The 27,985-nt window shown below is 53.1% G+C and overlaps 1 protein-coding gene across 1 annotated transcript in view; it reads right to left on the bottom strand.

Annotated features, from left to right (window-relative positions):
• CDH22 (cadherin 22) overlaps nucleotides 1-25,836 on the bottom strand; it is a 68,345-nt gene extending 42,509 nt beyond the window's left edge. The window contains exons 1-3 of the mRNA XM_036418830.2: nucleotides 25,322-25,836; nucleotides 15,912-16,206; nucleotides 2,816-2,935 (exon numbers count right to left, since the gene is read on the bottom strand). Of these exons, the coding sequence (XP_036274723.1) occupies nucleotides 2,816-2,935; nucleotides 15,912-16,206; nucleotides 25,322-25,570 (664 nt within the window). The 5' untranslated portion in view covers nucleotides 25,571-25,836. The remainder of the gene's footprint in view (nucleotides 1-2,815; nucleotides 2,936-15,911; nucleotides 16,207-25,321) is intronic.
• Nucleotides 25,837-27,985: the final 2,149 nt, after the last annotated feature.

Consider the following 27,985-nt stretch of genomic DNA (forward strand, 5'->3'; position numbering starts at 1 on the left):
TCCCTTACCCTGCTAGTACTCACGGCATCATGTTGTACGTTTATGTGCTTGTTTTCTGTATTCCCAACGTGAATAAATGCTTCATGAGGGGAGGCTCTTGGATTTGCCTACGGCTGTGTTCCCAGAGCCTGGAACAGAGCCGGGCATACAGCAGGCACTCCATAAAGAGTTGCTGAATGACTGAATGAGCGAATGAATGAACTCCTCCACTGAATCCTCACAACAATCATGTGAGATGGGTATTATTATCCCTCTTATGGACATGGGGAAATCAAAGTCTACAGAACCCCAACCATGTTGGACCTTCAAGTCCATATTTCAGACAATCTGCTAGAGGTTCTAGATGTTTCTCTTCTCCTTTTCTCTCATCTTCAAGCCAGTATGGTTAAAACTGAGTTTATTAGCTCTGCACTGGATTGCAGTGGCCATCCACTAATTCCTCAGCATCTAGATAGTTTTCTTACTCCACATTCCTCCCTCTGTGTCCCTGCCCATCTCAGGCTTCACAGCTAGGAACCACTGGATCCCCCCTCAATCTAGTCCCTTATAATTTCTAGGCCCCCTTTCTCAGGATCGCACTCTCAGACTCTTTCCTCAGCACCACAACTAACCCCCACAACCAATCCTACGTCATCTCTGGCCCCATAGCTAGATGAAGCAGGTTGAAGAGTCTGGTTGAATGCTGAGAAGGGCTGCAGGCTTTGGGGTTTGTGCTTCGGGGCTCTCTGCTGGGCACCCCACGCTCCTGGGTCTCCCTGAATTCAATCGCTGTTTCCGAGCCACGCTCTGCGGCAGCAGCCTGAGGGATCTTGTTAAAATGAAAACCTGAGCATGTCACTTCCCTGCTTCAAAGTCATCAATGAACCCACAGTGCTGGCGAGGAGGAGGAGGAGGAGGAGGAGGAGGAGGAGGAGGAGGAGGAGGAGGGGAGCCGAGTTCCCTTGCATGTGGCTTTCAGGAGTGCAATCTGGTACATGCCAGCATTATCTAGCTGGATCCCTAATAAATCTATGTGCTCCTTGACCCAGCTTTTCCCCTTCCCGAAAATTATCCTGCCGATAACCCCCGGCCCCCAGAATGATGTATGTGTGGGGTTACTCACTGTAGCATTATTCGTTGTAGCAGAAGATTGGAAAGAGCATAAGTGTCCATCAGGAGGGGACTGGTGAAACAAATTTTGTGTATCCACAACAGCAGTTAAATAAAAGAATGGGAAAGCTCTTTATGTACTGATACACGGGATAATCTCCAAGATGTATTGGTAAGCAAAAAAGACAAGCAGTGTATATAGTGTGTTATAGCTACCATTTGTGTAAAAAAAAAATAAAACAAATCCATGTACTTATTTTCTTGTGCATGTATAGAATAGCTCTGGAAAGATACACAAGAAAATTACATTGGTTGCCTTGGAGACACAGACTGGGTAGCTGGGGAACTGGAAGGGGTAAAGAATTTCCACTAAATATCCATTTGGACTTTTTGAATTTTGAACCTTGACACATATTTTCTATTTAAAAAATAGCGTAGTTTTCAAAAGAATGAGTCTAGAATCTTGTAGGGTCTACACACTAAGTGGCTTCATTTGGGGCTGAAATTGTTGGGGGTGGGGGTAGGACGCACTTTCTTTTTTAAAACATTTCTTAATATTCGAATGTTTTCTAAAATGTATTAGCTTTGCAAGGAGGAAAATAATAAGGATTTTATGTGTAAGAAAATACAATTATAACTGTGCTCACGGACTGGACTACTCAACCCTCTTTAAACACAACAAAACAAAAATACAAACAAAAACCCAAAATGCAAATCCATCAAATACCCGTCCCTTCCCCATTGCCCGAAGACTAAAATCCCAGCTCTCCAACCTGCTTACACGGGGCCATCAGGTCCCTGCCAGCCTCTCACATCACTTCTCAACACTTCCTCCCGGGCTCCAGTCGGCAGTTGCTTACAATTCCTCTCATGCCTCAGGGTGTTCTCTTCCTTCGAGTTGTGCCTGCTCCATGCCCTCTGCCTGAAATGCCCTTCTCCGAGTCTCCGTCTGGCCAAGACCTTCTCATCCTTTGGAGATGCCGCTACCGCCTCCAGGAACCTTGTATCTTACATCTTCATTGCCCATGCATATGCCTGTGGCCCTGTCCCAACCCAACTGTCACCCCCATGATAGCATTTGTCCCCTCCTATCCCAGGGACAGTGCCGGCCCCAATCCTGGAACTGGCAGCCACCCCCAGCGAGCCACCTGGGAGCCGCAGTCTCCTCCTTCTGGCCCCTCAGAGAAGGAGCCAGGCTCTGACCTCAGAGTGAGGGGGGCATCATCTGGTGTGGTTGGAGGAGGGTCAAGGGCAGAGAATCTTTTCTTCCTTAACAGTGCGTTTCTGTCTTTCCTTCTGATCCTTAAAGACTGCCATCTGAAGAGAGCTCTCCCAGGTGCTGAAAAGGTGTCCTCACCAGCCCACTATGACACACCTGCCTCAGTTTAGCTCCCAGGACAAGGGGCTGCTTCGCTCAGACCTCCCAAGTCCTTTCCGAGCGCCCATAGTGGGCTTTTTGTTTTCCTGCCAGTCCTGCAGGTGCCCTCCGCCCCATTCCTTTCTGTTTCTTTCTGTCTGGCTGCCCCTTCCCCCCTCCCTTGGGTCCTGGAGCTGGCAAAAGGCTTTCGTGTCCTCTATCCCACCCTCAGCGCCCTGTGGTTAGAAGGCAGAGAGCACACAACACCGTGTGGTCCCCGGCCCAGGCCCACCCCTCTGGCCCCCACTTTGCGTCCCTCCTCTGGCCCCTCCAGGCCCCGCCCCTTGTTGGCCCGGCCCGGGCCCTCACCGGTCTTGGGATCCACCGTGAAGTGGTGCTCTCCATCCAGCACACTGTACACCAGCCGAGCGCTGCTGCCGTACGTTGGGTCATCCGCGTCCGAGGCCATCACCTGCATCACCGATGTGCCTGGGCCCGGGGGACCAAGCGATACGGGGGTCACCGGGGGCCGCTGAACTCATCCTCCCCACCTTTCCCTCCCCCGAAGGACGCTGGGAGAGGAGGCCCAGGCCAGGGAACAGCGAAACCAGGCCCCATCCCCTCACTGAGTCCCGACCTGCCTCCTGATCAAGGGCCTCCCTCGTGACTGGCACAAGGAACATGGAGTCAGACCTCTAGTCAAACCTCCGGTCCCTGGTACCCAGCTGTGGGCCTTTGGCAACAGAAGGCAGCCCCTCTGAATCTGTTTCCTCTTCAGCAAAATGGGGGGATCCTAGTTCTTGGTTCATGAAGGAAGGCATTCTGAACTCCAAGTGCAGAACAGCTCAGAGCTGTCGCTCAGCTCGGTGGGTGTGGTCATGGTCATTGTCACCTTCCCTGGTGACAATGACCATGACCACACCCACCGAGCTGAGCAGTCAGAGTCAGAGCTCGGACTGGAAACCAGGCACCTGGTTCGTACATACTCCGTACTTCGCAAGGGAACTCTGCCTCCTTTCTCCCCATGCCTTCACCCCCCCACTTCCCTCACCCCCCATTCTGTGGCAGGATGAGGGGCAGCTCAGAAGGACAATCAAGTTCACTGGGACTCGGAGGCCAGTGTCTGTTCCTTGGACGGAGAATGGCATTGCCCAGCCTCCCCTTTGGGAAATCGTTGTCTGTGGGCCCTGGTGCCTTCCTTGCCCCTCCCCAGGCCCCGTGCAGATGGTCCCCACCCCCAGACACACACACGCTTCTCCTCATGCTCCGCACGTAGGCTGCTGGGGAGAGTATAAATTGGATAAAAGTCCATCAAACAGTGGCAATTAAGTTATTGATTTTCGACGCTGCCTCATTAAACTGGGAGCTTCTCTCGGCCTGTCCCAGAGATGGCTCTAATTTGACATCATGTTCAATTTGACAAGAGCAGGGCTTGGGGCGTGAGGCTGGACAGGATGGGGGTTGAGGGTTAGGGTGGGAGGGGAAGGTTTAAGGGGGGGGCACAGAAAAGCCATCTGGTCTCTTCGAACCTTTTCAGGAAGGAGGGAGTGAGGTGAAAGACCCAAGAGGGAGGCGAGGGGGCCCAGGATATGACCCAAGGGGGATAAGACTCAGACCTCCCTGCAAGGAGATGCCCTCTTCTGAGTGTCATGCTGGTGAGGGGAAGAGGCCCGGGCCTCCCGGGGTTCTGAGCGGAGTCCTCCTGGGCCTGGGCTCGGCTCTCTGGGCCAGTAGGGCAGTGTGCTGGGAGGGGAGGCCAGCTCACTGCCTGGCTAATGAGGGAGGCTTTGGAAATGCTACTGCAGCAATTCTGCTAAGCCCAGCCTCTCCGCCTCCAGCCCGGGGCCCTCCATCATTCCAGACAGACACGTGTATTTATTTTTCACTCTTTTGCATTTCTCATTTCCCTCTCCCGCCCTCCCGCCCACAAGCCTCCTAAGCCTGCTCTGCAATGCGCCTCTTTCTTTGGTGGCTCCAGCTCCACGCCATCCATGCCAGAGTTCCTGGGAGAAGCTGGGGAAGCGGTCTGGGCAAACCCCCTCCCTCCTGGTGCTCGGTGCTCAGGGGTTTCCTGCTCAGGGCCAAGAGCACTGTTCCAGGCGCCTCCACCCCGCTCTACATAGAGGAGAGAGGAATAAACTATTGAGTACCTATTACATGCCTGGCTTCACCAGCCACTTACACTCATCATCTCTAATTCTCATGGCATCTCTTGAGAGGCGGAATGGGCCCCTCATAATTACAGGTGAGGAAACAGGCAAAAGAACAGAAAAGACGTGATTGAAGGCACAGACTGAGGAAGGAGTGAGATTTGACCTCAGGATTCTTGGAGGCCGAAGACCTTCTGGTTGTCAGAGACAGCACCGGCACGGTGACTCTGGGGATGGTGGCCTGGTGAATCACAATCTGTATGACTCTGCCACTTATTACCAGTTTGACCTTGGCTATAGCAGAAAACTATTCGTACCTCAATTTTCTTATTTGTGAGATTAGGGTGATAGTACTACCAAGCTCTTGGGATTGGTTTGAGAATTCAAATAGATTTCAATTTTTCAGCACAGAGTGTCTGGCCCATGCTAAGGACTCAATAAACGCAGGTTGTTGCCGAGTCAGGAGGCATTGCATGCCAGTACACAATGGCACAATTACACCCCCCTCGCGGGCATACTGAGATGGAAGAAGATACATAAAGCATCAGGCTCATGGTGGGTGCTCAATAGACACTGGCTGTTGTAACTGTTATCAGAGAGGGTCCCCTTGTCCCTCCCCTCTGCATGTTTCCCTCCACCCTCTGGGCAAGTGACTCCCCATGGATATGGCTGACCTCTCTCTCTCTCTCTGCATCCCAGGGATTCCCACGGGGATGATAGAATCATTTCCCCAATCTGGGATTCTTTATTGCAGCCATTACAGTTAATGCCAACATGTGAGGGTAGTGAAGGGTCACTGATTCACAACTGGTTCCCCAGGACCCACACCCCTCCCAGCTTCTTCGCAAGTCAGCAGCTCCCCAGAACTGACAGAGGGTGCCAGGCTGGTAGTTGCTGGGGGACCACCTTCAGGTCATCCCTTCTAGGTTCAGAAGCCTGCAGTTTACAATGCACCATTAAGTCCACTCCCTCCTACAGTCCTCACGCCCTCTGTGATGTGATGCAGTGGTGTGCTAGTTCTGTTTAACCATCAGCTCCAGGGGGTGGAGGGGCGGGAAGGAATGCCCTACTTTGTAGTGTTGGCTGATTTTCATGGTGTAAATACTCCCACCATGGCCCATTTCAAGCTACCAATGTGATATCAAGAGGCTCACAAAACTTCTGAAGATCAATACTTGGCTCTTGTGAGCTGATACGAGATGGTTCCAGCACAATCCTACATCATTCCCATTTTACAGATGAGAAAACTGCTATGCATAGTGAAGAGTGAAAATGTCACATTAATAATGAGTAAACATGAAACCCATCATTATATATCATTATTCGATGATAATGACATGTTGTGCTTATTGAATGCTTCTCATTGGATATTGGTAAACCCTGTGTATTTATTATCTTATGGGATTTATATAATAAAGCCTTGAAGTAAGCTCTATTAAAATTTCCACTTTACATCTGAGGAAATGGAGGCCAAATAAAGCAATGAAACACTGTGTGTCTTAATTCATTCATTGGTGAAATGAGGGTGATAGTATAATACTACCAAGCTCTCAGGATTGTTCTGAGAACTCAGATTTCTATTTTCAGAACCAAGGACAGTATCTGGCTAAATTCACCTGGCAAGGACATACGAAAGGCAGGATTCAAACCCAGGTTGACCCGATGTCAAAACCCACATGTATCCTACCCCAATAGCTAGTTAAATTCAATCCCAGACTTCCAGAAGCTAGGATGAAGTGTCCCCTGTCCATGGTGCTGCTAGCCAGCCCTTCTGCTACCTAGGCTGGCTGGCATAGGAAGGGTTGCCAAAGTGATTCTTGGACCAACAGCACCTCAGTGCCCAGGGTTCCATGTGGAATGTTAGATGTAGAAAGGCTGGTCCTGGGAGAACACAGAAACCAGTGGTTCTCAGCTTGGCTGCACATGCTAACCTCTTAGGAGCTGTAAAACAAAGCGGGTGCTGTGCCCTATCCCAGACTAATTCAGTAAGACTGAATTGGGGTGGAGCACAGTAAGACTCTCTTGGGGTGGAGCACAGGCAAAGTATTCTCTTGGGGTGGAGCACAGTGATTCTAAAGAGAATCCAAGGCTAAGAACTGATGCCCTAGACACAATCCCTGACTGAGCTGGTGAGGAAACGGAGTCAAAAAGAGGCTGAATGACTTTCCCCAGGTTATATCTTAGTGTGTGGAAGGGAGTTATTCAGACCTGCTCTGTGTAGCTAATGTCACCCTGCACGACTCATTGTGCCTGTGCTGAGGCTGACACCAGAAGGGAGCAGCAAGGATGACGCTGGGTTCCTCCCAGGCAAAATCGGCAGGAGAAGTTGGACATCCTGGGAGGACATGCCCCTCACACCTCCATGGAAACAGCATGGACTTTGGCACCAGAGAACCTTGGGTTCTAGTCCCACCACTTCTTCACTCTGTGCCTTGGTCAAGTCTTGCCTTCTGTTTGATCTGTTTCCTTGTCTGAAATGTGCAGAGATGCTATGAGGATTAGAGTGATGGATTTAAGTACCTGGGGAAGCCGGGCATGTAGTAGGTGCTCAATCAGAGTTACTCCCTTCACCTCTTTGTCTGGTCAGAAGGTCTCTGGGCTGTGTCTTTGGCCATGAGTAGGATATCCCAGAGCACCAGTTTCAGGAGGGAGGGGGCTTGCCCACCCTCATCTCTGGTTGAACTGGGTGGTTCTGACATAGCTCCTCATGGAGTCAGAATTGCAACCCATGTCTTGTCTCCCAGGCCAGAATTATTTCCTTTCTTGCCCCTTAACCTTTGCTATTGTGGGGTTCAACGGAGACCCAAACTTGTGCTCCAGGGCCCTCAGGAGAAGCCCCAGGTGGCTCAGGGAGGAGGAAGGAGGTATGGGGAGTGGAGCTCAGGGATTGAAGACATAAACTCTCACTCTAGCCCTGTCCTCGGGTGTGGGAAAACCGTCTGAGCTAACTGGGCCTCAGTTCCCCTTCTGTGAAATGGAGATAAGGCTTTATCCTCCCTGCCTCACCGGATGAGGGAGACGCCATAATGAGATGAAAGAGATGAAACCCTTTGGAAAAGAACAGAGTCCTCCATGGAGATGACCGAGTGTCATTATTATGAAGATGTTTGTAATTATGATTATCCTGCCTCCTCCTCCCTCCCTGCACTTCCCTGCTGGGCCTGGGAAACCCTCGGCTCACATTTAGCTTCTCAAACATTTATAAAAAATGAGTCCCACCCCCTGCTGCTGCCAGAACTGCTCGGAATGCTTTCTATTAAAAATTAAAAACCACTTGTCAAGTCCCTGGGAAGGCTCAGATTACACAGGAAACAAGGCCTTTCTCAAACTGGCCCCCCTCAACCCCCCCAGCTCCACCTTTGATCATCACTTATAATGCACTTGCTGGGCTGGCCCCAACCCGGCTTCCGCTGCCCAGCCAGGGCAGCCTAATGCAGATGAATGATGCCTTGGAGATGCGGGGAAGTGACTGCCCAAGAGGGGGAGGTCACAGGAGGGAGGGGGAGGAGGCAGGCCCAGGGATGACTGACAGAGAACGTGGCACAAAGTGATGGGACAAGTAAGTGGGTCAGAGACAGAGAGACAAGGGACAGAGGGACAGAGATTCAGAGAGATGGACAGAGAAAAAGTGGGAAGACAGAGATACCTAGACCCAGAGGGAGAAATAAGGACAGAGACAGAGAGGTGAGGTTTGGGGAGACAGAGATAGAAGTGGGACAGAGACAGTGTGACAGAAAGAGGTAGAAATACAGAGATAAAGTTGGAAAGTCAAGTTATATAGAAGCAGAGACAGACGGAGACCCATATGAAGCAGGAGGAGAGTAGGAGAGAGTGGGAAGGGGATAAGGATAAGAAAGGAGAAGAAAGGAGATTTTGGCTTGATGGGGTGAGGCCTCTGCCCGCCCCCCATGTCACAAACATTTCTCCAGAGTCTCCAGGGGACTCCAAACACTGTCCCCTTACTCTTTCTCTGCTCATGGGTCCCAGCCATGGACTCAACCGTATAGGCAATTGGTGTGTGTGTGTGTGTGTGTGTGTGTGTGTGTGTGTGTGTGTGTCCAAGCCATCCCCCAGAGAGAAAGGTCTCTCCTGCCACCCTAAATTGAGACCAGTACACCCTTCGGTTCTCTCCACATTTAAAGGTGGCACTCGGTTAAGTTGTCTGGTGACATTCTAAGTTTCTGCAAGAGCATCCCTCTGCCAGTTGCAGAAAGCGAACATTTGTCTTTGCTTATAATTCAGTTCCATCTAGTCCCCCAACACTCACAGAGCCCCCTTTATGTGCCGGGTTCTTGAGGGCAGGATGGCGGCTCTATCACCTTTGTACCTCCTGCCACAGTGGGCACAGGGCCTGGCACAGAGTATGCTTGTGCCTGTTGAGCGATTTGTTGATGGAAAAGACAGAGATAGACACTGGTACACTCCTTCCTGTCTGGATCACTGGGGCTGCGGGGCGCTCCTGAGGGCCAGGGCCCCTGCTCCTCACTGCCACCACTTCCCAGCAGAAACCTCCTGTCCCGTCCCCCTATGCCCATCCCCATCCGGGTAGAGAGAGCCAGTGCCGTTGCTAGGCAAGGAGATATTGCACATATAGATCTTCCTGGACTTTAATTAAAAACATCTTTAGAAGTTGTCTCTGCAGAGGCCAGCGATTGATTCTTGGCTTGGGCCTGAGGGCTGCTGAGCTGCACTCTCTCGGCTGCAGATGGGACACTTGGAAGCTCCCAGCCTGCTGCTATCCTCCCCAATGGGGCCCTGGGGAACACGCTGCCTCCTGCCCTCCCCCTGTCCTCTCTGCCCCAGCACTGGATTCAGCAATCAGACAGTACACGGTCCCAATGTTATTTCTCTCCCTCTCCTGAACCTCAGTTTCCTCAGCTGTAAAATGGAGGTGTCAACACTTAACCCAAGAGAGTACCTGGGAGGGTGACATGAGATGAGGGTTGGGAAAGTGCTTTGCCAGCTAAAGTGCTTTGCCAGTTTGTGAGGCCGGCCAAGGGAAGTCGCTCAGAGTCTGGTTTCAGGGTCTGGCTCTAGTTCTTCCCCTGGAACCTCAGGCAAGTTACTTTATCTTCCTCTAAATTTATTTCCTCCCTGGTAAAATGAGGACAAATAATATCTGCCTTGTTTGTCCCCCAGGATTGTGAGACTCAAGGAAAATAGCTCCGTGAAAGCAGTCTTGGCTGATAGCTATTATTTAGTGAGCATCCCAGTGCAAACTCGCCTACAGAACAGTCTTTCCCCATCTATTAGAGATGCTGCACGCAGAGGAACGGGAGCTCTTTGTGGCAGGGCCCCTGCCCACCTCCCATCTGCGGAGCCCCAGTTCCATGGCCCAGCGATGTCAAGCCTATGGCGCATAAGCCACCACGTCCTCCTGCCTCTGCTCACGGCAGACATCACTAATCAGTTGCGGCTTCCTTTTCTGCTGAGCCTGAACGAACCTGCAGACTCCTTCTTCACACAGCCCCACAGTCACTGCCAATTGATTAGGGTTGTCACCAGAAATGAAACTGATCTGCCACCACTTCGAGGTCAGCAGCCGTGTCGCGCTTCTCTTTGCACCCCCACATAGTGGGCATGGGTCTGTGTTTAATTGAATTGAAAGCAACCTCTTATTTCTTTATCCCCTTGGGGCTCTATATAAAATAGATGCTAATAAATGTTTGCTAAGTTGGGTGACTCATATTTGCAACCTCTACAGGGCCAAGTACATGGGGGCCCTTGTATAGAACGTGTGCTAATAAACATTTGTGGGTTTAATTCAATTACTTATCTTTATGTCCCTGGCAGTGCCCAGAATAAAGTAGTAGCTAATAGATGTGTGTTGGATTGAACTTCCCATTTCTGTATCCTCAGCAGTGCCAAGTATATTGTCTTGTGCAGTTGGCATTAGTAAGAAGATGGGGTGGAGCTGGGCACAGGAGCCCTATGAAATACTCTTGCTGCCCACGGGTCAGGTCTGACACTCTGGGGAAGGGGGCTGGTGCCCCGACATCAAGAGATTATCTAGTCCAATTCTTCTCCTCAAAACTTACTTGTTGATTTCGTCCAGCCTGAAGCCTGAAATATCCTGTGTGTGTGGATGACTTCCAACATTGTGTCTCTAGCCCCAATCTCGCTCCTGACCTTCCGACTCAGAGACCCAACTTCATTCGGATTTCTGCGGACATCTCCATCCTAACCTGACCAGTAACAAATTCTTAATTTTGCACTGGAACCTGCTCTTTTCTGGAGCATTCCCAACCTCAGCAAAGCAGCTGCATCCATCCAGAGGCTCAGACCAAAAACATCATCCTTGTCTCATCTCTCACTCCCCACATCCAATCCCTCATAAACCCTGCTGGCTTTACCTTCAACATCCACCCATAAACCCATATCTTCTTACCACCTACACGGGCCCAATTCACCATCACCTCTTGCCTGCAGGACTGCAGTTGCCTCCTCACTAATCTTCCCATTTCCAACCTTGCTTCCTACAGCCTATTTTCAACATGGTGGCCAACATTCATCGTGTAAGTATATAAGCTGGGTCATGTCACTGTTCTACTCCCTGTCTCTCTCAGAGTGCAACTAAAAACATTTCAGTGGCTGCAGAGTCCTAAGCGACCCTGCCCCGGTACCTCTTCTGATCTCGTTGGACACTCTCCTCCTCCCTTATTTGTCTTTTCACCCACACTGACCTTCTTGCTATTCCTCAAACAAGACAAACACACTGTGCTTCAGGACCTTTGCACTTGTTGTTCACAATCTGGAACATTCTTCCCCCAGTGTAGTATTTCTCCAAGTGTGGTCCCTAAACTAGCAGCATCTCCTCAGGATTTGTTTTAAAAAATGCGCACCTTTCTAGTAGCCCAGTCCTACTGAATCAGAAAGCCTGGGGGGAAGGCAGCCATCTGTGTTTCGCCCTTCAGGCAATGTGGATGCACAATACAGCATGAAAACTACTGTTTTACATGGCTTCTTGGCTCACTCCCTTGGTTCCTTTAGATCTTTGTTCAAAAAAAGAAGGGCTGCCTTAGTCGGTTTGGCTCAGTGGATAGAGTGTCGGTCTGTGGACTGAAGGGTCCTGGGTTCAATTCTGGTCAAGGGCACATGCCCTGGTTGTGGGCTAGATCCCCATGCAGGAGGCAGCTGATGGATGATTCTCTCTCATCATTGATGTTTATATTTCTCCCTCTCCCTTCCTCTTTGAAATAGCTATATCTATATCTATATCTATATCGATATCGATATCGATATCGATATCGATATAGATATAGATATAGATATAGATATAAAGACCTTCCCTAACTCTCTCTAAAATAGCACTCTCCCAATACAGGGTGGGACACAAGTAGGTTTGCAGTTGTGCGTACTTGAAACACAGAATTTATTGTTTTTTTATTTATTAATTACATCTACTTTTGTCCCACCCTGTGTAATTCCCAATCCCCTACTCTTTACAGCACTTATGCCACTGGGAATATAATATATTGGCTTGTTTATTTGTTTCCTGACTCTTTCCCTGCTCTATGCATAGGCTTCCTAAGAATTCCCAGTGCCTGGCACAGAGCAGGCCCTCAATAAATATCTGCGGCATGAACGAAACCCCTCAATGCTCAGAACGAAACCTGGGGGCCCAGAACGGGGCAGAAACCTGGCCAAGGTCATGAGGGGTGCCAGGCCTCCTGACTCAGCTGCAGGACCTGTTCCGGGGGCTCGGCTGGGCTGGCGTGCCCCTCCTCGGGAGGGAGCAGAAGCGTGGCGGCGTGTGGGAGGCCCCCGGCACACTCTCCTTCCCTTTTAAGCTGTGAGTGGTTTAATGTGCGAGCTCTGCTGCCTTTCATGTCCCAATCTGCGTCCCTGCTCCTTCTGATCTCCAAAGCTGCCCGGACCGGTGCCGCGTGTCCGCCCCGCCCCCGTTGGCCCAGAACAGGAGGCTCGGTAATTGTGACTGATTTTCAAAGCCGCCTGGAGTTTCCGAAAGCGCCCGGTGTCAGATTCGCTTCTCCTTCAAAAAGTTGCTCAAATAAAATAAACGCGTTTAATTTCTGCCTCTTCCCTCCCCCTCCTGGGGTTCCTGGCTGGCTGAGTCCCCTGCCTGACTTTCTCCCCCGAGTGGAATGTCAGAGCGAGTGGGCTGGGAGAGGGAGGTGAAGCCGGGCTCGGGCTCCTTAGATCCGTGCTTGTGGAGTTGGGGGCTGGCTCTTGCCTCCTACTGGCTGGGCGACCTTGAAAGAGTCCTGGCCCTTCTCTTGGTCTCAGTTCCATCTCAGTTTCAGGGCCCTTGACAGCCTGGGAGCCAAGCTCAGCGACTTGCTCGGCCACTGCCTTGCGATGTGACCGTGAGCACACTTTCTCCTCTCTGAGCCTCGGTGCTCCGGTTTGTGTAACGGGGGTGCTACCATCAGTCCTGCCGCCTCTCTGAGTTGAAGAGAGAGTGAAGTAATGATGGATGAGCCATCCCGGTGGATACAGGGCTGGGCCTCCCTCTGGAGCCCCCACCCCACCATCCCCATCCATTCTCCATGTAGCAGCTGGGGAGCTGTCTAGAACGCAAGTCTGCCCATGTTACTTTCTTGCTTAAGCCTTCCCAGGCTCCGTCCTTCCCTCAGGTCCTTGGGATATAGCTCCTGCTGCCTTCTCCAGCCTCCTTTATGGTCTTTTCCATTTGGGAATGAGGAGGTCAGTTTTGGGTGAAGAGAGACAGAGCCACACACCTTCTTAGGCCAGAGTTTGAATCCAGGAGTAGGAGCTGCTGGACCTGGGGAGTCAGGGGCCTGAGCCACCTCTGACTTGCTGTGTGACATTGGACACATTACTGCCCCTCTGAGCCTCAGTTTCCCCCATTTGCAAAATTGATTTCTAAGTCCTCGCTGGGCTCTGAGAGTCCAGGGGGTCTTTGCTACTGACAACTTCCAGATTTATCTCTGTGGCCCAGACTTCTCCCTGAGCCTGTATATGGAACTGCCTTTCCCAAGATCTCCACCTGGTTAGCTGATGAGTACTTCCAACTTTGCACGTCTGAAACCAAACTTCTGGTTTCCCTCCACCCTCCAAATCTGCCCCTTCCACCTTGGCAAATGGAAATTCCATCTATTTAATTGCCCAGGTCAAAATCTCAGAGACGATCCTTGAATTTTCTTTCGCTCACAGCCCACATCTGATCCATTAGCAAATGCTTTCAGCTCTACTTTCAAAATCTATCCATAAGTCGACCTCTCTTCAATACCCTTACTGATACCACCTTGTTCCATGCTACCATCATTTCCTGTCTAGGTAATTGCAGTATTCTCCTCAATGGGCACTCTGCCTCTGCCCTCCCCCTTCCCTTTCCGGCCCTCCCCCACCCCCCGACATCTAACCATCACAGAACAGCCAGGGGATCCCATTAAAACTAAGATCATGTCACTCTTCTGAACAAGCCCATCTGTTGACTTCCCAGCTTGCTCAGCATAAAAGGCAAAGCCCCGAGTATGGTCTACATGGCTGCCAGATCTGGTTGCCACTCCATCTCTCCTCAGGGATTTTGCATGTACAGTCCCCTCGCCTGGAATGCTCTACCCCAGGGCCCATGCTTTACATCAGGTCTCTGCTCAATGTCACCTCCTCAGAGAGAAGCCTTCCCAGATCAGAGACCTGGTCGTTTACTTGCTTATTTGCTTACTGAGAGCAGGGAGGCTTGGCTGCCTTTTCATTGCCGTGTCCCCAGCGCCTAGCACATAGCAGATCCTCACACATATTTCTTAAACCAATGGAAGAAGACACTCAAACAGACACACAGCACGTCACATGGATGCACAGGCCTTAAAGTGCCATTTGACCAGCCACGAATGTGCTCACCAGGGACACATGTGGACCTACCGTGTGTGTGTGTGTGTGTGTGTGTGTGTGTGTGTGTGTGTGTGTGCATCCCTGCTGGCACCCACATTCACACCCTCACTGTTCCCTGTTCTCCCACCACCCCTTTGTGCCCATCATTTTCTCTGGTTCCCTTCCTCCTCTTCAGTTCCTGGCTGCCTGCTCATTCTCTGCCAATCTGCCAGTTTAGCTCCATCTGGGGAAGCTGGGGTTGACTGCACTTTCCTCCAAGAACTCAAATACCTCTGGCATCTGACATGCAGCCGAGGAGCTGGAAGACCCAGAGAGAAGCGGCACTGAGCCCACAGCACTCAGGGATGGGCCAGGGTCTAGGATCGAGGGTCGCTGCTCTGGGCCCCGCCTGGCTGGCAGGTGCTTAGGTTAGCACGGTGGGGAAGGAGATGGCAGCTACTGGCCTTATGAGGAGCCCTAGGCCACGGGGAGTCTTGGTGGTCAGCCAACTGTATGTGGGCCCCATGGAGGGAGAGGGCAGATCCATCCAACCGTTAGCGTCTGTACTCCCTGCTGGGCAAATGTGCGTTTCTGGTGTGGCCACATCTGAGATCTCCTTGCAGATGGTACTTCCAATGTGTGTGCGCCCTTTTCCGCATGCACCCGGGGCCCTGCGTGTTTGCAGCCTGCCAGGCACGGGCACCTGAACCTGGGTCGGGGGCTCAGCGTCTCTGAACTATGTCCCTAGGGGGCTGCATGTTGGTGTGCCCGGGCCTCCGGAGGGCAGTGAAGGGAGCTGTCTGAATGCTGCTGCCCCCGGCTGCCAGGCCTGTCCACAGCCACCCTCCGGTGGAGTGGGCCCAGATGGTAACACTTGGTGTGGCTATTCCTTGTATGTATGTAGGTGACTGTGTCTGCGCATCAGCTCCATCTGTGTGAAGGGCTGTTCTCTGGGCAGGGTTGTATGTGGCTATGTTGGGTGTTGGGCTGTGCCTGGTTGTGTGGCTGGTCCTTGTCTTGGCTGTGTCTCACTCTGTGTCTCACTCTTAGAGCCCAATTGTTGTCTTTGGTTGTCGGTGTACCCGTGTCCTGCTGTACCTGCGTCAGGGTGGGGAATGTAACCAACGGCTGTACAGTGTGTGAGCAGTTCAGCTCTGGTGAAGGCCTGGGGGTGGGTGGACAGCTGAGCTTGTGTACGTGAGGCTGTGTCTATGTGTGGGTGTAAGACCATGTCTGAGTGTGCCTCTGAGTCCACATGGAGACCCATGTCCATGTGGGGACGATGTCCATGTGTGTGCCTGAGGTCACATGCATGCATGCCTCTGTGACTGTGTCCAGTTTCTATGCCTGAGCCTGTGTGGTCCCCTGGCTAACACCAGTGCCCTTTGCCCTGGGATAGCAGATCCTGTTGCTCCTGTGCCTCCCCGCAGATTCAGCTCCTCCCTCACAGTGGGCTCCCGCTCAGCTCCCTTCCCTCCTCACCTGCCCCTCCCCCAGCCCCCCAGGATCCCGCAGCCCACCTGTGGGGGAGAGCTCGGCCACACTGCCAATGTAGGGGCCGTGCAGGAAGCGGGGCTCGCTGTCGTTGATGTCCTGCACCTTGATGATGAACTCCGACTCGGGCTCCAGCAGGCGGTTGGTGGCACGGTCCCGAGCCTGGGCCCGCAGCGTGTAGAAGGTTTTCTGCTCACGGTCCAGCCGCTCCATGGCATGGATGTCACCTGTCAGCTCATCGATCAGGAAGATGGTGCCCGCGCCCTCGCCGGAGATGGTGTACTTGATGGCCCCGTCACCCTCGTCGGAGTCTGAGTGGATCTGGGGAGGCAGGGAGGAAGACAGCGTGGAGGTGGGGGAGGAAGGTCCTCTCAGCCTCTCCCTGGGAATCCCGCCAGGGGCCTGTTCCTAAGCATGTCCCTTCTCTAACACACCCATCATTCAGTGAAAACACAGGTCTGGGAAGCCATGCCTCACCCCTGTCTGGGCCTCACCAGCCCTCCACGCTCTCCTTGCACCAGCCCTGCCCCCATCATCTACGTTTCGCTCTGCAGCTGGGATTCCCAGCCTTCTCTGCTTGCAACTCTCCCGTGGCTCCCTGTTGCCTTTACAAACAACTCCAGAGCCACCTCCACACCATCGGGCTCCTGCTTTGAGCACTTTGTCCTTACGTCTCTGCTCACTTTAGCTCTGCTCCTCCCGCAGGCTCCTTTCCATGCTGTCTCCCCCCACTCCCAGCTTTTCTGGGTCCCGTCTCCATCCCCTTCCACCATCTCCGCAGCTCAGTACATGAGCCATCATTATCATGTTCAGCTTGTGGGATGGCTGCAGCCCGTGTTTCTCCAACCTCATGTGCATGCAGATCACCTGAGGATCTTGTTAAAATGCAGATTCTGACTCAGTAGGTCTGGGAGTGGGGCCTCCGTTTGCATTGCTAATACGATTCCAAGCTGCTGTCCAATCTCCGGAGGCTCTGAGCCCCCAGCGGTCAGGGCTCCTATCTTCCTCCTCTTACTCACCCCTGAGAGCCAGCCTCAGGGTGAGGCACACATGGGGACAGGGCACAAAGGGGGAGAGGGGAAAGGGCTATGCAAATAGAAGGGGCACTTACTGTGTGCCAGGCACCACGCTAAGCCATTTACATATTTATCTAGTTCAGGGTTCTTTATTTAAAAAATAGTACTTGAGTAGGTTTTGCTACAGATATTATAGATTTATTTATTTATTTTAGTTTCCCATAGAGAATTAGCAAAACCGGATGATGTGCTCCTTGGGGGACCTGGCCTGGTCCACAGCCTGGCCTTCTCCCTCCATCCTCCAGCCTCTAGGGAGGAGCCCGGGCGGAGGAGCGGCATCACAGCCTGGCCTTGGCGGCAGCAGCATCTTCCTGTGTGGCCACGGCCCCTCTCTGGGCCTCAGCTGCCTCCTCTGTAACACGGGTCGTAATAGCACCTCTCTCCTGCAGGTGTTGGGGATAGTTGAGTTGACATCACACAAGGCCCTTAGCACCTGCCTGGCACCACATGGCACAGTATTTAACTGCCAGCATGGCAGAGGGACCGTCCAAGGGATGGTACCACAGGACGGCCCTGCGGGGCCAGGCAGGAACCGCGTGGCTGCTCAACCAGCGAGGCTCACGGGGCTGAGGGAGCTGGGGGGAGGGAGAGACTGCTTACCACAGGCGGGGAGCTTTCTCACTATCTCCACAGCCACACGACCGCACTGGCATGTGCGAACTGAAAATCAGCCCTGCCTGAGACATAATAAGTGTCCAGTAAATGGCCGCTATCGTATTATTATGTTATTACAAAATGCTGGCTATATATAACTGGGATGTGGTCCAGGCCCTCCGAGGCTCCAGATCCCAGCCTCTTCTCTCTGCACTGAGGTCTCCTGGGCAAGCCACCCGCCAGCAGGCTGTTCTCCCAAACAGAAACACCGAAGCCCGCACCCTCCAGTGTCCCACTTCCCAGCGCCGAACAGAAGAAAACGCATCCCCTGAAGCTGGTGACCTTGGGGGATCCCCAGTCCTCTCTGAGCTTCCACAGGGATGGGGTGTGAAGGAGAGAACCCCCAAGTCCCTTCTCTGGCCAGAACCCCGTGCCCCCCAGCCCACTCAGTGGGGTAACAGGTGCCAGATCAAGTCATCACAGAGGGGGACGCAAGCCCGGCCCCGGCCACGCAGGAGGAGCCGGGGAATAAATTCTGCTGGTGGAACTTTGTGTCTGAAAGGTGGATTATAGAAGTGCCATTTGGAAGATTGAATGGCCCATAAACATTTTCATATTTCATTAGCCGATTAATGGGCATCTCTCTCTTTTTGGCGAGTCTGCTGATTCTCAGCAGAAATTGCGGGGAGTAAATGGAGGCGGCTGGTGGAACCTTTCTGGGTCCCTATCCTGTTATAGATTGCCCCAATTAATGCCTGTCCTGGGCTCCACCAAGAAGCCTTCTTCCTGTCCAGTTACTGTTAATAGATTTCTCATAAGTGGCTGGATTGTAAAAACCTCATAACTCAGTTTAATGCCCCCCATAAAATTATCCCAGAACGGCAGCCCTGAATCATCGGCAGTGCGGGGATGTGGAGACCCGTCTCTCCTGTTGCTGTTTATGCTTTTCCTCCACCTCGGCCCCCGGGGGACCTGGCCACAGGAGAGGGCGGGCCTGCTCCATCTGAGAGTACCTGCACCCACGTTCCCGTCAGCCCTGGCACCTGCCTCCTTCATCGCCAGCGTGTCTGAGCGGCGTGCAGAATGCAGGCATACCGCAGACAGTGCGGGTTCGGTTCCAGACACCACACTACGGTGAGTATCGCAATGAAGCAAATCACCTGTCTTGCCTTCAATTTGTAAAACAACAACAACAACAAACCCACCAAGACAAGCATCTGGGAAGTGAAGTGCAACAAAACAAGGTGTGTCTATAGTTCCTTACCACTTAGGGGGGTGCTGAACAGCTATTCTCTTATTCGTTTTCATTGCTGTCATATGGAACACTATTACTCTTCCATTTCTCAGATAGGAAAACGGAGGCACAGACAGGGGGAGCCAGCTCCTGATCCCATGGCTTGTGACCACGGGCTTGTTAATGTTACCTTTCTGAGCCTGTTCCCCTCTCCCCTGAGAAATCAGATCCAGCCCCGCCTGGTGCAGGTGTGGTGAAGCTTAAATGAGAACATGTAATCACCTAAACTATAAATGGCTATTTTCTTCTTTTTCTTTCTACCGGGTTTTCCTCATGTCTCTGCAGCCCTTGACATTTCACTCAGACCCCAGACAGGGATCAGTGGAACTCAGCGGTGATGTCATCGATGTTTTCCCATGAAGAATGACACAGAGTTCACACTGGGGCCCAGTGGCTACCCACTGGGGACTGTAGAGTCAGACAGGGCTGGTCGGCCCGGGCAGGAGCGTGGAGCTGAGGATTCCGGCTGGCCTGGGGCTGCCTGCCCTGCTTGCCCTGGCCCTGCTCTGCAGTGGAGTGGGAGGGAGTGCCTGTGGCCCCACCTGAGGAGGACATTTCTCAAGACTCCGGCTGTGAGTGGAGGCTGCAGGATGGTGCTCTCATTTATTGAGCACCTTCTACATATCAGACATGTGTTGCAGGCCTCTGCAGCAATGTGATTTAACTTCCTGGGGTACATAAATGTACCGTTTTCCAGGTGAAAAGACTGACATGGTCCCTGATCTGTTTGACCCCTGTGCAGCCTCTGGGGAACTGGTGAGTCCACTTACAATGCTTCTGGCTGAGGAAGAGGGACAAAGGAGGAGGGCGTGGGCTGCAGGGCAGTCACTGGGCTGCATGGCTTGGGGGGAAGCCCAGACGCCAGTCCTTTGCCCTGTACTCGGCAGGCCACAGTCAATGGTGGCCTCTTCAGTCTGAGCCTCTATCTCATCATTTGGAAAAGGATTCCGAATCACAGGTCCGGAAAGGTGACAAGCTTTGGCTGCAGGATTGGTTGGGTGCCAGCTTCAGCTTTGTCACTGACCTGTTGCATAACCCTGGGTAAGAGGCAATCCTTCTCTGAGCCTCCGTTTTCCCATCTGTCTATTGGGCTGATTTAATCTTCCCATAGATTTCAAAGATTCATAAGATCTTATGTGGAAGCTCCTGGCACATAGTAGGTGCTCAATGCAAATTCACTTCCTTTCCCTTTCCCACCCTACTCTCAGGAGGATTCGAGGGTCGCTAAAATCCTGACCCATTGGAGACACAAGGGCCATCATGCAATATCTGCTTGGAGTCTTTTAAATGCAGCATGTTTCCTCCTTCAGTCAGTCCTCTCTGATGCCCTCCAATTTGGTCGCAGAACCCTCACCCTGCCCTGTCCCCTGTCCCAAGCACACTCCTCTGTAACACCTCAATGCTGCACACCTGTCTCCCCAACTGCCATGGGCCTCAGGGACACGGACTAACTGGTTACTCTCTGTCTGAACTCCCAGGCCTGGCACACGCTAGTGCCCTGACAATGCCTGCAGATATGGGAAAGTGGAATGTGTTTCTGTGTGTAAGTATGTACGCACATGAGAGTGTGAGATTTCAAGCTCCTTGAGGGTCAAGCATCCGGCACAGGGCACAGCACCAAACACACTCGATAAATGAATAATGAAATAAACAGCTGTCATTAGACTTCCCCGGTGTCTTCCGGGCTTTCTGGAAGGTCCAAGCACTCCATTAAAATGCAGGTGCGCATGAGGTGAACGAGGGAGGGGAGTCACCGGGCACACTTCGAGACCCTTGACCATGACCTCACTGGTATCTCATAGTGGTCTAGTGAATCAGCGATTACTCTCTCCCCATTGCATAGACTGGCAAACTGAGGCTCAGAGAGGGCCCATAGCCTACCTAAGGCTACAGCTAACAAGAGGCAGCCCCAAGGCCTGTCCCACTCCCCATCCTGGGTTCTTCCTACTGCACTGAGTGTGGATAGCCTGGGCGGAGACTGCCTCTCCCCAGCCCCAGCCTCAGATCATAAACAACACAAACACACAAGAGTGAGTGCTTCTCCCCGGGGGCGGGGGGAGGCTGAAAAATAGTATTTATGAGGCCATTAATTACTTCCTCCTAATTAAATCAAAATTAAATGCGAGCAGAGGTACGTTTTCCTTATTAAAGGCAATTAAATGGACAGTGCAGCTACGCAAATAGAACGAGTCCAGGATTTAAACGGAAAGCAAATCAAATAAAAAGCCTCTCCCAGAATAAGGGGTCTGTTCACGCCCGTGCTACTCGTAAACCAGGAGTTCATCAATTTTCTTTAAATATTAGCAACTTAATTAAATCTGCTCTCCTTCCCACTTTAATCCTGCCGTATATCTAAAATAGATCTCACGGCCCACAGGAGCCGGCCGTAAGGGCTGACCCCATAATTCTGGCTTTTTTTTAAAAAAAAGAATTAAAAATCCTACAAAATCCACATGCAACTGACAAGAGGCCTCCGGGGAAATTACAGTTTGGAAAAGGGATTAGTCCACGTACCCAGATTGTATGGAAATGTGGGGAGGTTGCTTTAAGGTGGGCCTTGTGAGAAGGTGGGATGGAAGAGGTGGGCTGGGCTGCCGAGGGGGTGGGACGGCGAAGGGAGCGGCCTGCACAGGGCTCTGGTGACAGCCTCGCAGCCCAGTGCTTCCTGCGGGTGCTGACAGGAGCCTGGTGTAGTGATGGAGGAGGCGGTTGTAAAATAGGTTACGGCTGGGGCCAGGGTTCACTGGAGATGGTGCTGTTGCTAAGCTACCTTTGGAATTCGACAAGGACAGATGCTCCCAGTGGCTCCCTGGGGCAGGGGACCTGGAAGCAGTGAATTAACTGAAACCGTGGAGAAGTCCTTTCTCCCAGAAGAGTGAGAGAGCGTAGCGTGAGTGTGTGTGAGTGTGTGATCGCGCGCATGCGTGCATGCATGCACACAGCCACTTGTACAAACACGGGATTCGACTAGAAAGGGGACAGGTGGGCTTTTAAAATCCCAAGCTCATATTCCTTGAGTGAGGAGTGAGCTAGAGACCACCTGCCCCCATGCTGGTGAGAAACCAGAAAGACCATCAGGGGCGAAGAGGCTTTCAGGGTTTAGAGCAGGGCTCACAGTGTCTGTGTAGATGTTTTTTCTCTCAATGTGGCGGAAATATCGGCTGAGCCCTATGATGATGAAAGTGCATATGAGCACATGCCAGGATCTTGACATAGGCTGACTCACTGAACCCTCATCACAATCCTTTGGGGAGGTACTAGGCCCTCACTCCACAGATAAAGAAACTGAGGCACAGATACATTAAACAGCGTGCCGACCGTCAGAGGCAACCAGCGGCAGAGCATGGGTTTGAGTTCTGGCAGTCTGGCTCCCGTTGGCCCCCTGGAACCACACACTATACCACCTTCCACAAGAAAGTGTGCTCTGGGCAACTGTTTGCCAACAGATGGAAAGTTCTCTTTCCTCCTTGCACAGAGTGCTTTTCTGGAGGTGGCCTTGAAAGCAAGAGAGGAGGGTTCGCCGAAGCCGGTTTGGCTCAGTGGATAGAGCGTCGGCCTGAGGACTGAGAGGTCCCAGTTTCGATTCCAGTCAAGGGCATGTACTTTGGTTGGGGGCACATCCCCAGTGGGGGGTGTGCAGGAGACAGCTGATCTATGATTCTCTCTCATCGATGTTTCTAACTCTATCCTTCCCTCTTCCTGTCTGTAAAAAATCAATAAAATATATTTAAAGGAGAGAGAGAGAGAGAGAGAGAGAGAGAGAGAGAGAGAGAGAGAGGAGGACTCTGGGTGCAGATGACGAAGGGAGAGGATGAAATAGTCCTGACAGCAGCAGGGACACTGGGAGAGGTCGCTGTGAGACAAAGACCCCCTGGCTGGGCACATGCCTGCATCATAATAGATGTTCATACAGAAAAGTTAAACCTCATGGGGCCAGGAGCCGGTGTCAGGCGGTCTGGCCAATGGCTTGATTCTGTCACTGTGCTGCTGTGGCCTTGGCATGATAGTCCCCACCCCTGGCCTCAGTTTCCCCATTTTATAATGAATGAACTTACTAGGGCCCTCCCATCACTGATGGACTGGTTCTAAGAGATGGGTGGGGTTTGGCCCACGCCGCTGAGATGCTGGTACGGCTGTAGCCGTGAGTCAGCGGTTTCTCTGATCTTTTCAGGATGTGGGTGGCTGGGCTGGGAGGCCTTCTCAGAGCCCCAGCTGCTGGGCAGACAACGAGGGGAGGGTGCCTGAGACCACCACCACTGACATTTAGGCAGATGTGTCAGACTCTTCCCCTTTCTCTGGGGTTTCCCGAAGCCCTTCTCCCAGGCCCAGAGGTTTCGGAGAGGACTGGAGAATCCAGCTGGGACTGGCCTCCAACACACAATACAAATCCTGGCCAAGCCACTTGGCCATCTATGAATCTGTCCTCTCTGAACCTCGGTTTCCCTGTCTACCTAAGGGAACAATGATTTCTATCTTGCAGTTCGAGAGTTAAGTGCTTCATATAGAAAAGATAAAAAACAATAGACAAGCAACCAGGCTGTAGGCAAAACACTTTATGTGCTCAGCTTTCTTCTTTAATCCTCTCAACAACCCTAGGAAGCTGAGCTCTCTTAGCCCCACTCTCACAGATGAAGAGACTGAGGTCTAGGGAGGTGAAGTGACTTGATTAAGGTAATGTGGTTCATGGGTTAGCAGAGCCAGGCTTCGGCGTCAGATGTGTCTGCTCCAAAGCCTGTATTCCTGGCTGCCTCACCCTCAGCGATTGTCTAGCTGACACCGGTTCCTCTTTCCCCATTCCTTCACCCCATCCTACCAGACCCGCCATTGCACTGCCCTGGCTAGCAGTTGGCTTGAGCGAGGGCATGAACCTCTCTGAGCTCTATCTGTCAAATCCTCATTTGCTGAGTTGCACAGATCAACTTCAGCCACACGTATGGAGGGGGAAAGCAGCCAAGGACCAGGGATGACTGTCAAGAGGGGAGAAAATCTGGGTCTCCTGCCAGGCAAATTGAAAGATTACTATCAAGGCTTTCCTCCCGTCCTTGTCCCGGGTCCTGATCCCTGAGCTCCGAACTGAGCAGCCAATTCTCAGACCCATATCTCAACACACCGAAAACTCCCCCCATCTCTGCTGACCAAAACTTCCTGGAAAGCTGATTGGCCGTGGCAGAGGCCAGAGAACTCTCCCTGGGTACCACCCTGCTTTTCATGCCCTACAGGCACCCTCCACCTCAACACCTCAGCTACTGACAAGTCTTCAAACTTAGAGGACTTATAAGTGGGGTTCCTTTGGGACTCCCAGCCTGTGCATAGGGTATGGCCTCTTTCCCAGCAGGCTGATGAACTCCTACCTGTACATCAAAACCCAGCTCAGGTGCTTTCTCCTCTATAAAGCCAGCCAACCGATACTATTTATTGAATGCTTACTCGGTGCCGGGGTGCCACCCTGTGAAGTATTTTATGCACCAGGCTGTCTTTGCCACTCAGGGGAGCTCCCAAATGGCAGAGGCTAGATCTTGCTTGCCTCTGACTCTCCAGCATAAGTATGAGAGGCTTAGGCATTGAATGGGTGAACAAAGACCTCAGCTCCTTATACTCCTTGGGCACAGATCTTCAGGAACATTAACCATCAGAGTTTGAGACAATAGCTTTCGTTCATTCATTCATTCATTCATTCAACGGTTTGTGAGCAATGTCTGCATTGAGCCCTTGGGATTTAATGGGGAGCAAAACAAACACAACCCAAGAGGAGAGACACACATTAAATGCACAACCAAACAAGCACATGCATAATGAAGTGCTATGAAGGAAAGACACCTCATGAGGGAGGGCATGGAACAGGGAGGGATGGTCACTTAGGGGGTGTCTCTCCCCGCCTGGTGTGGGAGGGCAGCCTCTCTGAGGAAGTGGCCACTGGGCAGAGAGCTGGGGTGAGCACACAGTAATCAGTAGGAGCAGCGGGGGGTGCAGCTCAGGGGAGCATCCTAGGAAGTGGTGGTGGTGGGGGTGGGTGCCTCAGGAGTGTTTGGGGCACCAGGGCCTGGGCTGAATCTCAGAGAGGGGAGCCAATCTTGGCAGGCAGTGGGGTGGAATCTGGGGTGGAATCATGGGAAGCTCTGGAAGAATGTTAAGCAGAGTGGGGAGAGCATGTCTGGGATGTTCAGATGATTGGCGAATGTGTTTCTCCATTCTAGATACATCTAGCTCCAGGATGGACGGGGGTCCCCTACTAGCCCTCTGTGCTGCAAGTCTCCAGGAAGAGGGACTAGAGAAGGGGGGGGGGGAGAAAAGGAGAGTGCGGGACCCTGGTGTCTGCCTCCTCCTCCCTTCTACTCCCTCTTCCCACGTACCTCCCTCCATCCCCCCCAAACACCCCCCTCCCCGCCGTACAGGGCCAAGACAGCCGAGACCAGGCACTTATGGGGTAGGGGAACTGGGGTGTCTCAGGGTGCTGGGCAGGGCCCCCCTTTACCTTGCCTACGTAGAGGGGCTCGGTGCCCGTGTACTCCTCCACCACGAAGAACTGGTTCCACACCCAGCCCCGCTTCACGCGGCCGGTGCCCAGCGCGCCTTCCTGCGGGGCCCCGGGCGCGGCCGGTGCAGGGGTGCCCGCCGCCCACAGGCGCCCGGGCAGCGGCGGCGGCGGGGGCAGCAGCAGGAGCAGCAGCAGCACCGGAGGCAGCGCAGCTCCCAGCGCCCGGCCATCAGGGCGCAGCCTCATGCTTGGCCTGCGCGGTGGCCCGGGAGCACGAACGACTGGAGGCGCGCAGCTCGGGTGGCACCCCCAAGCGGGGCCACATCACATGGTGGCCTCACCCAGGCCTCCGGGGCGCCCGGCTGGAGGGGGCGGGGGCGCGGCCGCACCCTGGGCATGGACGGTCCCCAGGGTCCCGCCCGCGCCCCCCTGGAGCCTCCAAGGCGGGGTCACCACGCAGCGCCTCTGCAGCTCCCGAGGCAGGTGTGCGCCATGCTCCTTGCGCAGAGGGGCCGGCCCGTCCGAGAGCCTGGAAGAGAAAGGAGACCATCAGAGGAGGCTCTGTGTGAGGGCGGGGCAGGCTGAGCCCACCTTTTGTCCACAGGTACTGATTGCACACCTACTGTGTGCCTGGCACTGTGCAGGGGGGACAAAGGCTGCACAACAGAGACCCATAGGGGCCCTGCCTTCTTGGGACCACGGTGAGGCAGTCCTGCCTCCTCCCCGACCCCAGCCCCAGCCCTTCCTTTCAGCTCCCATCACACACCTCTCCCCTCCCCTCCCCCTACCCCTCCCCCCTCCCAGCTTTTACCCCCACCCCTTTCTCCAGCCCCCTGGCCAGCTCCTTCTCAGGGGTCCCGCACCAGCCCCGTGCCCACAGGAGCAGGGACCTTAGGAGCTGCTGCCCTGCCTCTGGCCGAGCCTCACCCGCTAAGATCCTCACCCCCGAGAAGGAGCAGGCCCTTCTAGCAGGGGTGGGTCCTCAGGGGCTCCCAGACCAGACTCCTGGGGCACAGAGTCCGGCTCTCAGCTGGCCGCCCATCTCTGTGCCCTCCCACCAGCAGGCAGGCAGCATGGAGAGGTCACTCCTTCCGAAACGGAGCCCAGGGGGCCCTCGGATCTCATGGGAGTCCCTCCTCACACCCCCTCAGGGGCGAGGCACCCAAGGCCCGCAGGGTCTTGTTGGAGGCCCCTCATGCGACTTTGGGGGTCACAGCCCCTCTGAACTCGCTTTTGGTGTCTCCACATTCTCCCAGAAACCTTTTCCCAGAGCCTCCACACCCCTCCTCCCCTCTCTCCAGGACCAGCGCGCAGGCCCCAGATCAATCCATCTCTCTCCTCCCCTCCCTCCGTCAGATCCTGCTCTCGGCAAGGCAAGCGAGGATCTGAGGGACTAACTCCTACTCAAGCAATAATGATGAATAATAGCTCCGTGTGGGTGTTTACAGGGGACAGCCACGCTGCTTTCACGGAGGAATTTCAGGCACAGGGAAGAGTGGAGGTGAGGGGCTCAATCCCCCTCCTCCTCTCCCCACACCAGTTCAGCTCAGTTCAACAGCTCAGTTCCTCTGAGTTTTGACTCTGTGGCCAATTTGGGCAGGAGGCTAGGACAAAGATAAGGGAGCTCGGTTTAGTGGGATGGGAGACAAGACCCCCCAATAACAACCTAAATGCCAGGTGGCGAGTTATCAGGGCTATCAAAGGGGTGCCACCTGAGACTACAGGGCTCAGGGAAGAGAGTGGGCACAGGTGTCTGGAAGGAACAGGTGGGTGGGGGGAATCAGGGCTGCCTCTTGAGGAAGGGGCACCTGAGTGGGTGGCAAGAAAGGCATGGGCATCCAGCAAAGGAAGGAGCGGGCAGCAGTTTGGCCAGTTTGAGGAGTTCCGTGGGGCATATGAGGTGTGCGGCTGGGCGGGGGACGTGGGAGGAACGGATCTGGGCCCAGCAAGGTCCTCCCGTGGACAAAGGAAGTGCTGGAATTTGGGGGTAGGGGTGGCAGAAGAAACTTAGGGCACCTCCTTGGACTGGATACCACAGTAGGCAATTCTCTTGACTATTTTATTTTTATTTATTTTTTAATATATTTTATTGATTTTTTTATAGAGAGGAAGAGAGAGGGATAGTTAGAAACATCGATGAGAGAGAATCATCGATCAGCTGCCTCTTGCACACCCCCTACTGGGGATGTGCCCGCAACCAAGGTACATGCCCTTGATCAGAATTGAACCTGGGACCCTTCAGTCCGTAGGCCTATGCTCTATCCACTGAGCCAAACTGGTTTCGGCTCTCTTGACTATTTTAACTCACTAACACATGTGAGTCAGAGCTGAAAGTTAGTGTCTTGTACCCATTGTGTGGATGTGTGACTACTCAGTGCTCTTTCCCAGTAGTGGCTCCAGAACTTCTTTTTGGAAGGGGCTTTGAGGTAGGGAGTCATCCGTTGGAAGTCAAGGGGTTAAACCTGCTTTTCAGGGCAATGACAGTGAGGAAACACCAACAGCCCAGTCTGTGGGGATGAGGGGAGGAGTCCTGAGGGGCCTGTTCCCTCCTTCCCTTCAGGCCCCTGAACTGATGGAGGTCAGGACCACCTGCGACCCTGTTGTGAGAGTCTCCTTCACCCGTCTCTCCCCTCCCCGCTCCTCTTGCCAACGCTGAGGGGC

This window comes from Pipistrellus kuhlii, unplaced genomic scaffold (genome assembly GCF_014108245.1).
Source record: "Pipistrellus kuhlii isolate mPipKuh1 unplaced genomic scaffold, mPipKuh1.p scaffold_m20_p_6, whole genome shotgun sequence".
Classification (NCBI taxonomy): domain Eukaryota; kingdom Metazoa; phylum Chordata; class Mammalia; order Chiroptera; family Vespertilionidae; genus Pipistrellus; species Pipistrellus kuhlii.